The 12,355-nt window shown below is 44.6% G+C and overlaps 1 protein-coding gene across 1 annotated transcript; it reads right to left on the bottom strand.

The window, feature by feature from the left end:
- Positions 1-7,084: 7,084 nt before the first annotated feature.
- LOC123489123 (sialic acid-binding Ig-like lectin 12) lies at positions 7,085-12,355 on the bottom strand (the record flags this gene model as incomplete). Its single annotated transcript, XM_045219810.1, has 2 exons — positions 12,036-12,355; positions 7,085-7,287 (listed from the first exon to the last, which is right to left on the bottom strand). Coding segments are annotated over exons 1-2 (405 nt in total), but the record flags the coding sequence as incomplete, so codon positions are not given.

Below are 12,355 nucleotides of genomic sequence, written 5' to 3'. Positions count from 1 at the left end.
ACATTGAGCTCCATAATTCATTGGACAGTGACCATTTTTTTGTTATTTTTGGTTCTGTACTCTGGCGACTTTTCGAGTTTGAAAGGATGCAATGACAATGAGGGTGAGGTGCAGACTGTCAGCTTTTAATTTGAGGGTATTTTCATTACATGTCGGATGAACCGTTTAGAAATTATAGAAGCTTTTGTACATGGTCCCCCCCATGTTCGGGCATCAAAAAACATTGGACAGTTTAACATAATGTAGAATAAAGTAATCATTGTTAATATTTGGTCGCATATCCTTTGCATGCAATGACTGCTTGAAGTCTGTGATGCATTGACATCACCAGACGCTGGGTATCTTCCCTGGTGATGCTCTGCCAAGCCTGTACTGCAGCCATCTTCAGTTCCTGCTTGTTTCGGGGACTTATTGCCTTCAGTCTCCTCTTCAGCATGTAAAATGCATGTTCAATTGGATTCAGATCCGGTGATTGACTCGGCCAGTCAAGGATTTTCCACTTTTTGGCCATCAAAAACCCCTTCGTTGCTCTAGCAGTATGTTTAGGGTCATTGTCTTGTTGCATGATGAAGTGCCGTCCAATGAGTTTGGAGGCATTTGGTTTTATCTGAGCAGATAAAATATTTCTGTAGACTTTAGAATTCATTGTTCTACTTCTGTCTGCAGTCACATCATCGATGAAGACAAGTGAGCCTGTTCCACTGGCAGCCATACAGGCCAAGCCATAACACCCCCCTCCACCATGTTTCACGGATGAGGTGGTATGCTTTGGATCATGGGCATTTCTTATTTTTTCTCCACACTTTCCCTTTCCATCACTCTGGTACATGTTAATCTTTGTCTCATCTGTCCTACTTTTTTCCCAGAACTCTTGGGGCTCTTTTTAGGTGCTTTTTAGCAAACTGTAGTCTCGCCTTTCTGTTCTTCGGGCTTATAAGTGGTTTTTGCATCTTGTAGTGTACCCTCTGTAGTCCTGCTGATGTAGTCTTCTGCGTATGGTAGACTTTGACACATCTACACCTGCATCCAGGAGAGTGTTTTTGATCTGTTGGGCTGTTGTCAGGGTTTTCTTCACCATAGAGTATTCTCCGGTCATCCACTACAGTGGTCTTCCTCGGTCTACCGGGTCTTTTGACATAATTGAGTTCACGGTTGTTTTTTTCTTGATAATAATGAACCAAACTGTTGACTTGGGCATGGCCAGGGTTTTTGCAATGTTCCTGATTGATTGATTTTCATTTCTGAGCCTTATGACCGGCCAGCTTCATTTGCATCGACACTGCTGTCTTCCTCATGTTGTCACACCCCAACAACAACCTCCCAAAGGCAATAGCAAAGTCTAGAATCAATACTATTCATCAACAGCTCTCCTGCATTCACTAACGACACAAATGAATACACCAGCCTAACGACACACACTCTGTGAAGCCAATTTATCAAATACTTGTAGTACCTTAAAATGGGGGACCATGTACAAAAGGTGCTGTCATTTCTAAACGGTTCATCTGATATGTATGAAAGTACCCTCAAATTAAAGCTGACAGTCTGCACTTCACCCTCATTGTCATTGTATCCTTTCAAACTCAAAGTGCTAGAGTACAGAACCAAATTAACAAACAAATGGTCACTGTCCAATGAATTATGGAGCTCACTGTATATAACTTTTTTGAAAACTCTAAAACCTAACTTAACTTACATAAATTGCACTGAAAATCGGTGGTCAGCTAGCTAGAAGGGCGTCTCTAGTCGCAAAACTTAACGTTATTTTCCAATCCATTTAAATGTTGAGCTCGAGGTGATTTAGTCCCCCCAACCGCTAGAGAGTATCCGATGTTGGGGGAAAATTAGCTAGTGTTTGATTCATATCATCGTTTTGTTATAAAACAGCTTAGCTACGTAGCGAAATGCTCAATCGCGACATTAGCTAGATGAGAGCTGGTAGGAACATAACATATGCTTCAAGAGCTAGTGGGTTAGATATGATTCCACCATGGCGGCAACAACTGGCTACTAGTTCGTTTTATGACATGTTCAACTCATAGCTAGTTTATCCAGTGACCACCGCATTTGGAAGTACAACTACTGACTGAAATGTAGCTGACTAGTTGGGGCATTCTGACTCACACTGGCCATGCAGTAGGAAAATACACAGCTATCTCGATTTAAGAGCTCATGGCAGAGATATTAGAGAAAGGAGGATCTAGGAATCCCATTTGGCAATGAATGGAGGAACGTATAACGCCTCACCCAACAGACTGTCGAACAATCGCGTTTACATTGTAATGACGAAATTCTTCTTCTTCAGTGGGCGTTAATGGTGGTTGGCATCCAATATCTTGCATTACCGCCACCAACTGGACTATAGTATCAATCCATTATACTTTAGGGACAAGCAGAAATGTATGCAATTACTGTATTTCCCGGGGGAGTGTCATGCTTTTTCAATTTCAGTAAGTGGGAGAGTTTAGTATTTTATTTATTTATTCCAGGGGAGGGTAATGTAATTTGTAATTGATTAAATGTCAGTATTTGTCACCATTTTGGAATTTACGTAATGTATTACCAATTCAATTCATGGGTCTTTTTTGGCATGGGAAACATATGTTTACTTTGTCAAAAGCAAGTGAAATAGATAATAAACAAAATGAAATAAACAGTGAAAAATTAACAGTAAACATTACACTCACAAAAGTTCCAAAAGAACAAAGACATTTCAAATGTCATATTATGTCTATATACAGAGTTGTAACGATGAGCAAATGGTTAAAAGTAAAAGGGAAAATAAATAAACATAAATATGGGTTGTATTTACAATGGTGTTTGTTCTTCACTGGTTGCCCTTTTCTTGTGGCAACAGGTCACAAATCTTGCTGCTGTGATTACACACTGTTGTTTTCCCCCAAATAGATATGGGGAGTTTATCAAAAATTTGATTTGTTTTCAAATTCTTTGTGTGGGTCTGTGTAAATTGAGAGAAATCTGTGTCTCTAATATGGTCATACAATTGGCAGGAGGTTAGGAAATGCAGCTCAGTTTCCACCTTAATTTGTGGGCAGTGTGCACATAGCCTGTCTTCTCTTGAGAGCCAGGTCTGCCTACGGTGACCTTTTTCAATAGCAAGGCTATGCTCACTGAGTCTGTACATAATCAAAGCTTTCCTTAAGTTTGGGTCAGTCACAGTGGTCAGGTAATCTGCCACTGTGTACTCTCTGTTTAGGGCCAATTAGCATTCTAAATTGCTCAGTTTTTTTGTAAATTCTTTCCAATGTGTCAAGTAATTATCTTTTTGTTTTCTCATGATTTGGTTGGGTCTAATTGTGTTGCTGTCCTGGGTCTCTGTGGGGTCTGTTTGTGATAGTGAACAGAGCCCCAGGACCAGCTTGCTTAGGGGACTCTTCTCCAGGTTAATCTCTCTGTAGGTGATGGCTTTGTTATGGAAGGTTTGGGAATCGCTTCCTTTTTAGGTGGTTGTTAGAATTTACTGGCTCTTTTCTGGATTTTGATCATTAGTGGGTATTGTCCTAATTCTGGCCTAATTCTGCTCTGCCTGCATTATTTGGTGTTTTACGTTGTACACAGAGGATAATTTTTGCAGAATTCAGCATGCAGTCTCAATTTGGTGCTTGTCCCATTTTAGGGAATTCTCGGTTGGTGAGTGTATTCTCTCTCACTCTGTGTCTGTTTCTGTCTCTGTCTCTCACTCTTTATCTTCTGTGGATTTTATATGGTGGTTGGCAACCAACCTGTATATAGCTCCATCTTGTGTATTTTATTCCTTTTGTGTTACTATTACGTTTTTTAACTCTGGGCTCATAAGCAAGCATTTCACGGTAACGTCTACACCAGTTGTATTTGGTGCATGTGATTAATACAATTTCAGTTATTTCATCATGAATTCAAAACAGGATGCTTAAGCAGTTATTGTCTTTCTCTTTACTGTAATCAGAGAGCTAATATCAATACTATGCATGCCAGTCTCTCTTGGCTAAAAGTAAAGGAGAGACTGAGTACAGCTACATGCACTAAATAATGCCATTATTGTGGATATAACAAAATGGCCGCTACTGACCAATAAGCATTCATTTGCGTGGTGTGGCAGATATACGCTTATAAATCAGACATGGATATTGATACACATGTTCCAAATACTGTCAAGACTCAACATATCTAAGCACATTCAGATCGACCACACGGTGGCGCTACAACAAGCACACATTTATATCTCTTGATCCGTTTGACTCTGAGTGATGGAATTTGCACACGTTCTCAGGGGTGTGAGTATAGCTAACCTGTAGCGTATGGTTCATTTTGCCCACATGGGGCCACCCTCCAGAGGACTCGGGCCTCCCTTGAGGAGACCCAGGCAACCCTTGAAGAGACCCAGGACTCCAACCACAATGGATTCATGGATACATGTCTGGCCACAATGTGAGGAACACAGAGGGAGAGGGTGCTCCTTTGTCATTGGCAGTTGGGACATGTCAATATCAGGCAGGAGCTGTGTGCAGGGACGGGATGCTCCACCCATTTCAGCAGGCTGGACCGGCACATGGACTCACACATAGAGCTCAACAGAGCCGGGAAACAGGCTTTAGATGCAGTTAGAGACGGCTGACAATGCAGTGGCTGGTGACGTTGAGGGCTTCAATCCCTGTCATCCCACTCGCGACCAACTTGCAACTGCCAAGTGCCGATCCTGAGGCTGTGCAAAAGAGGGATGAGGCCCTGCCGAGAGGGAAGTGAGACCATCCAATTCGTTAGAGGAGCACCTGAAGCTGACCTCTGAGATTGCTTTTATACAGCCTTTTTTATATTTCTACCTGTCTATAGGGCCTGTATCGTGGTTATTGTAGACTAGTATCATCATTAGTCCTGTCGGTGTATAGGGCCTGTATCGTGGTTATTATAGACTAGTATCATCATTAGTCCTGTACCGGTGTATAGGGCCTGTATACGTGGTTATTATAGACTAGTATCATCATTAGTCCTGTACCAGTGTATAGGGCCTGTATCGTGGTTATTATAGACTAGTATCATCATTAGTCCTGTACCAGTGTATAGGGCCTGTATCGTGGTTATTATAGACTAGTATCATCATTAGTCCTGTACCAGTGTATAGGGCCTGTATCGTGGTTATTATAGACTAGTATCATCATTAGTCCTGTACCGGTGTATAGGGCCTGTATCGTGGTTATTATAGACTAGTATCATCATTAGTCCTGTACCAGTGTATAGGGCCTGTATCGTGGTTATTATAGACTAGTATCATCATTAGTCCTGTACCGGTGTATAGGGCCTGTATCGTGGTTATTATAGACTAGTATCATCATTAGTCACTGTACCAGTGTATAGGGCCTGTAACGTGGTTATTATAGACTAGTATCATCATTAGTCCTGTACCGGTGTATAGGGCCTGTATCGTGGTTATTATAGACTAGTATCATCATTAGTCCTGTACCGGTGTATAGGGCCTGTATCGTGGTTATTATAGGCTAGCGTATTGGGAATGGATAGGCTAACTATATTGTGGCTATTATAGGCTAGCGTTCCGGGAATGGTTAGGCTAACTCTGATGCAGTTTGTTACACAGTTGCTGAGAGATGTGTGTAAACCACAGGCCTAGGTATCCATTCCTGCTGTTCTCAAGCCCATTGTTGCATGTCCCTCCCTGCAGTCTTAGAAACATGAAGGTAAACAACTAAAATATACTTTATAACTCGTGAATAACTAAACCTTATACTCCAATTAAGCAGGAAAAATCACATATTAAAACAGACCTTTAGCACTGTAAGACACGTGTTTCTCTATTGATGGTATTAAACCTGTTTTATTCTCAGGACCATGACTATAACATTGAGTGTTGGGACACAGGACAACAACATATCCTGGTCTCTTCTACATAATAAAACTAAATATTACAAAAATAAAGTGTTTAAAAAACAATGCTAAACAAAACAAAATATATGAAACCACACTCCAGTACATTTTACAATACCATTCACATACAAGCATGTGTTCTGCAGAAGAAATTCCCAATAAAAACTAGAATGGTGAGGTATAATGTCTTATCAAGTGTACTTACCTGGTGAAGAGAGAGAGGTTTGGTAGGGGACCTTACTGTCTGTGTGAAACAGAAGAGTGTGAGGTCTGTGGTTGACACTAACTAGATGTACTGAGGGACTGAAGGGTAATGCAGAGCTGGCTTCCTGTCCTCATGATGCCTCTTCCTAACAACCAAAGGGCTTCACAATAAATGTGTGAACTTTTGGAGCACAAGTATTATACTAGAAGGAAAGTTGGAAAAGATCCCTATTAAAATCCTTTAAAACAAATGCAACAACATAATGTGACCATACTAATAGACTTATGGTATCTCTGTAGTTCTGTATGTCCCACCAGCTACACTAAAACCTGGTGTTTCCAGTGTACTGTACTACAGCGCTCTCTACAGGTATCTTAACAACAACAGCCATTCATTTGACTCAAACACAGTCTATGGAGCAGCACTGGGGAGGTTGAATTCCACAGCAGCGTACTGGAAATCCTCTTCCTGTTTCTGGGGTTGAGTTAGGATTAAAAATACAGGTTAAGAAAACATAATAATTATATGCTGAGTGTTTGAAAATAAAAACATTAATTGGACCAGTGTCGTTGCTGATTCTACAGGATTAGCATTGAAAATGTGACCAGCGGTCGTGAAATCTAGTAATAACGTGGCTGTAGATCATTTGAATTATTGCGTGGAATTATTGCGTTGGCTTATTCTTTGTTATCTTGAACCTTGTGTACTGTGTCTGTGCTGAGTGCAGGAGTTGGACACCACTCTATAGAGTGCCCTCTATCCTGACACCTCTGGAGCAGTGCTGCAGGTAAAACAATAATCCTCCTTTCACCCTCTCTCCCTCTTTCTTTCTGTCTCTCTCTCCTTCCTTCCTTCCTCTTCTCACTCACCTGAACCACATGAACCCAGAGAGACAGAGGATGAGAATCAGAACAACCACTATGATTCCTACAACTGCATTCTACAAAGACTTTGGTTCCCCAACAAACGTAACAGCAGAACAGAGATTATCACAGCCTTTACAGCACAGGAGTAGCTGCCTGCATCCTCACTGCTGATTTGGTCTAGGGAGAGGTAGTTATCTTGGGTGTTTGGGTTGGTGAGACGTTGTCTGTTCTTGTACCAGATGTAGGTGGGGTTGGAGTTGTCAGTTAGCGTACAGGTGGTGCTACAGGTCAGTGTCACCTTCCCTTCCTCTGTGGCAGGAGTCTCCTTCACCTGCAAGTCTGAAAAGGGCCAAATGAAGACAAAAGAGCACAATCATCTTCATTTCCACCAATAATATAATGACTTAGGCTAGATCAGTGGTTCCCAAAATGTGTATAGTCCCGTACCCCTCAAACATTCAACCTCCAGCTGTGTACCCCCTCTAGCACCAGGGTCAGCACACTCACAAATGTAGTTTTTGGACACCATTGTAAGCCTGCCACACACACACTATACGATACATTTATTAAACATAAGAATGAGTGTGAGTTTTTGGCTCGTGGGAAGTAACAAAGTGCTCTTATAGGACCAGGGCACAAATAATAATAATATAATAATCAATAATTTTTGCTCTTTATTTAGCCATCTTACATATAAAACCTTATTTGTTCATCAATAACTGTGAATAACTCACCACAGGTTAATGAGAAGGGTGTGCTTGAAGGGATGCACATAACTCTGCAATGTTGGGTTGTATTGGAGAGAGTCTCAGTCTTAAATCATTTTCCACACACAGTCTGTGCCTGTATTTAGTTTTCATGTAACTGAGGGCCGAGAATCCACTCTCACATAGGTACGTGATTACAAAGGGCATCAGTGTCTTAACAGCGCGATTTGCCAAGGCAGGATACCCTGAGCGCAGCCCTATCCAGAAATCTGGCAGTGGCTTCTGATTAAATTCAATTTTCACAGAACCGCTTCTTGCAATTTCGATAAGGCTCTCTTGTTCAGATATCGGTAAGTAGACTGGAGGCAGGGCATGAAAGGGATAACGAATCCAGTTGTTTGTGTCGTCCGTTTCAGGAAAGTACCTGCGTAATTGCGCACCCAGCTCACTCAGGTGCTTCGCTACATCACAGTTGACATTGTCTGTAAGCTTGAGTTAATTTGCACACAAAAAACATACAATGATGGAAAGAACTGTGTGCTGTCCTTGTTAATGCAGACAGAGAAGAGCGCCAACTTTTTAATCATAGCCTCAATTTTGTCCCGCACATTGAATATAGTTGCGGAGAGTCCCTGTAATCCTAGATTCAGATAATTCAGGCGGGAAAAAACATCACCCAGATAGGCCAGTGTCACGATCGTCGGGAACAGATGAGGACCAAGGCGCAGCGTTGCAGACGAACATACTCTTTATTAGCGATATAACGACAAAATAAACAAAACGATAACGTGACAGTTCACGGTCTAACACAAACCAACTAGAAACAAGATCCCACAACTAATGTGGGAAAACAGCCTCTATAAGTATGGCTCCAAATCAGAGACAACCAGCCACAGCTGACACTCGTTGCCTCTGATTGGGAACCACTCTGGCAAACACAGAAATACAATACCTAGAACCCCGACATAGAAACACAACACATAGATCTACACACCCTGGCTCAACATAACAGTGTCCCCAGAGCCAGGGCGTGACAGTACCCCCCCCTAAAGGCGCGGACTCCGACCGCGGCAAATAAATTCCACAGGGGAGGGACCGGGTGGGCACTCCGCCTAGGCGGCGGATCCGGCTCCGGACCTGATCCCCACTCCCTCTCCAACCCCCCAAAGTACCCCTGGTCCGGTCTGGCCCCGCTGGCCGGAGCTGGACTGCACACTGGTGGAGCAGATTGCTCTAGCTCCGGCGTAAAGCATCTGACCGGTGCTGGACCAGGCACCAGTGGAACAGGTACGGGCCGTGCCGGACTGACGACGCACGCCACTGGCTTGATGTGGGGAACAGGCACGGGCCGTGCTGGACTGATGACGCACACCACTGGCTTGGTGTGGGGTGCAGGAGCGGACCGGACAGGGCTGGCGACGCGCACCATTGGCTTGGTGCGGGGAGCAGGAGCGGGCCGGACCGGGCTGACGATGCGCACCCCTGGCTTGGTGCGTGGAGCAGGAACGGACCGGACCGGGCTGACGATGCGCACCCCTGGCTTAGGTCGTGGAGCAGCCCGGGCCGGACCGGGCTGACGATCGCACCCCTGGCTGGTGCGTGGAGCAGGAACGGACCGGACGGGCTGACGTCGCTGCACCTGGTTTGGTGCGTGGGCGGAGCGGGCTGGACCGGGCTGACGACTCGCACCCCTGGCTTGGTGCGAGTGGCAGGAACAGGCCGGACCGGGCTGGCGACGCGCACCCTAGGCTTGGTGCGGGGAGCAGGAACAGGCCGGGCTGGGCTGGCGACGCGCACCGTAGGCTTGGTGCGAGGGGCAGGAACAGGCCGGACCGTACTGGGGACACACACCACTGGCCCTACACCGGGATCTGGAACAGGCCGGACTGGACTGGTAACACACCCCAGTACCTCTCGCCGTGCCTCTACACCTTCCTTCCCTTCTTTGACCAGTGGCCCCCGTAACCTGGCGGCCTCCTCTGCCAACCCGCTGGACCGCTCTACTCGCGGCCTCCTGCTGCCCGACGTCCACGTCGTGAGCCCCCTAAAAAAAATTCTGGGGTCTCTCTTCCCCGTGGGCCAGGCTTCTATAGTTCTCGCCCAACTCTCGCTCTTCTGCTTCCAACTCCAGCCATTCTGCTCCTCATTTGGCTTGACCCAGTCGAGACTCTTCCTCCACTGTTCCCAAATCCACCCTCTCTGCTCTTCATTGAGGCCTGACCCAGTCGAGGTTGCCACGGAGATCTGCTAGCGACTCCCCTGGCGATGGCTCCTGGACACTTGCTTGGTCCAGTTTTGGTGGGATCTTCTGTCACGATCGTCGGGAACGATGAGGACCAACCAGCGTTGCGAGCGAACATACTCTTTATTAGCGATATAACGACAAAATAAACAAAACGATAACGTGACAGTTCACGGTCTAACACAAACCAACTAGAAACAAGATCCCACAACTAATGTGGGAAAACAGCCTCTATAAGTATGGCTCCCAATCAGAGACAACCAGCCACAGCTGACACTCGTTGCCTCTGATTGGGAACCACTCTGGCAAACACAGAAATACAATACCTAGAACCCCGACATAGAAACACAACACATAGATCTACACCCCTGCTAAACATAACAGTGTCCCCAGAGCCAGGGCGTGACAGCCAGTCGTGTGAGAAACTCGTCATCATGCAAGTGGTCAGACAAGTGAAAATTATGGTCAGTAAAGAAAACTTTAAGCTATTCTCTCAATTAAAAAAACGTATCAATACTATGCCCCTTGATCACCAGCGCACTTCTGTATGTTGTAAAAGCGTTACATGGTCGCTGCCCATATCATTGCATAATGCAGAAAATTCACAAGAGTTCAGGGGCCTTGCTTTAACAAAGTTAACCATGTCACTGTAGTGTCCAAAACGTCTTTCAAGCTGTCAGGCATTCCCTTGGCAGCAAGAGCCTCTCTGTGGATGCTGCAGTGTACCCAAGTGGCGTCGGAAGCAACTACTTGCACGCGCGTTACCACTCCACTATGTCTCCCTGTCATGTTTATTGCGCCATCAGTACAGATACCAACACATCTAGACCACCAAAGTTCATTTGATGTCACAAAGCTGTCCAGTACTTTAAAAATATCCTCTCCTGTTGTCCTGGTTTCCAGTGATTTGCAGAAGAGGATGTCTTCCTAATTGATCCCCCATAAACGTAACGGACATTACCAGGAGCTGTGCCAGACCCGCCACGTCTGTTGACTCATCCAGCTGTAAGCATAGAATTCACTGGCTTTTATGCAAAGCAGTAATTGTTTCAAAACATCTTATGCCCACGTCACTGATGCGTCGTGAAACAGTGTTGTTTGATGAAGGCATTGTCTGTATCGTTTTTTTGGCCTTTTCCCCCAGCATTGTCCCAGCCATATCCGCGGCAGCAGGAAGAATTAAGTCCTCCACAATAGTATGGGGCTTGCCTGTCCTAGCCACTCGGTAGCTCACCATATAAGACGCTTCTAGCCCCTTCTTATTAATGGTATCTGTTGCTTTTATACATGTCTTACTACTCGAAAGTCGTCTTAATTCTCGCTCAAAAAACTCCTTTGGCTTATTTTTCAAATTGGCATGTTTCGTTTCTAAATATACGCGAAAGAGTGAAGGTTTCATTGAGTTGTGAGATAGTACATTTCCACATATAACACACTGTGGCTGAGGCACTACTCCCAATATAAGTGAACCCCAAATCAATCATATTTGTGCCTCTTCGATGGTCCAATGTCCCTGTCTGTTGTTCGGTGCTTTCCCAGGTAAGGGGGCAGTAGCTCTTCGGCTGCATCCGATTCACAACTGTCAGTGTCCATGCTAGCTGTGCTAGCAACAAATGTAAATTACTGATGCTAGCATTGGATGTGCTCGTGGAAGCAGAACCACTTGTGTCGTCGACAGGTGCAGGTGTAGTACTGCTGGTAGTAGCAGTACTACCAGTAGAGCTGGTATATGTCTCTATGGACGTGGGCTGTACTGTTAAAAAAACTATTTATCCATTTTCGAGCAAACGGAATGAGCAGCAGCTACGTTTGGCTACATATGGACCGTTAGTGGAATTCCCACTAGAGAGTAACGGTTAATGTGATTGGATGTTAATTATTTGACTAGGCTACCTGTATTTGACATTGTGTTATTATTTCGCTGAACACTAGATTGTTTAATTTTATTTTTGGCAGTGAAACGAGGCTACTCAGGCGAGAAAAAAAACGATACCCAAATGTATAACCCTGTTGGAAAATTTAAATGGACTGTTTGAAAATGTGCATCACATTTTTATTGCTTGTACCCCTGGGCGTACGCGTGCCCCAGTTTGGGAATAGTCGGACTAGATTATATAATACTGTAAGGGCAGTATTACCTGTGACATTCAGAGTTATTCCAGGGAAGCTGTATCCCCATTTTACCTCAGTTGTTGTAAATCTAAACTTGTATTCAGCAGAGTCACTCTCTCTCAGGTCTGTGATTCTCAGGGTGGAGTCTTTGTCTGTAGTTGGATGGTACTTCACACGACCTGCATACTCTGGGTCCTGGCTTAGATCTGCAGTACTCCAGACTCCCATTTGTTGAACCAGGATACTTCTGTGACGTTATGCCAGCTGGGATGTCTATAAGTGCAGGTAACGTCCACTGTTGACCCCTTCAAGGCACAGATACTCCTCTTGGTGTAAGTCACATTCA

Source organism: Coregonus clupeaformis, unplaced genomic scaffold (genome assembly GCF_020615455.1).
Source record: "Coregonus clupeaformis isolate EN_2021a unplaced genomic scaffold, ASM2061545v1 scaf2766, whole genome shotgun sequence".
Lineage (NCBI taxonomy): Eukaryota > Metazoa > Chordata > Actinopteri > Salmoniformes > Salmonidae > Coregonus > Coregonus clupeaformis.
This window is presented reverse-complemented; position numbering and strand designations above follow the sequence as displayed.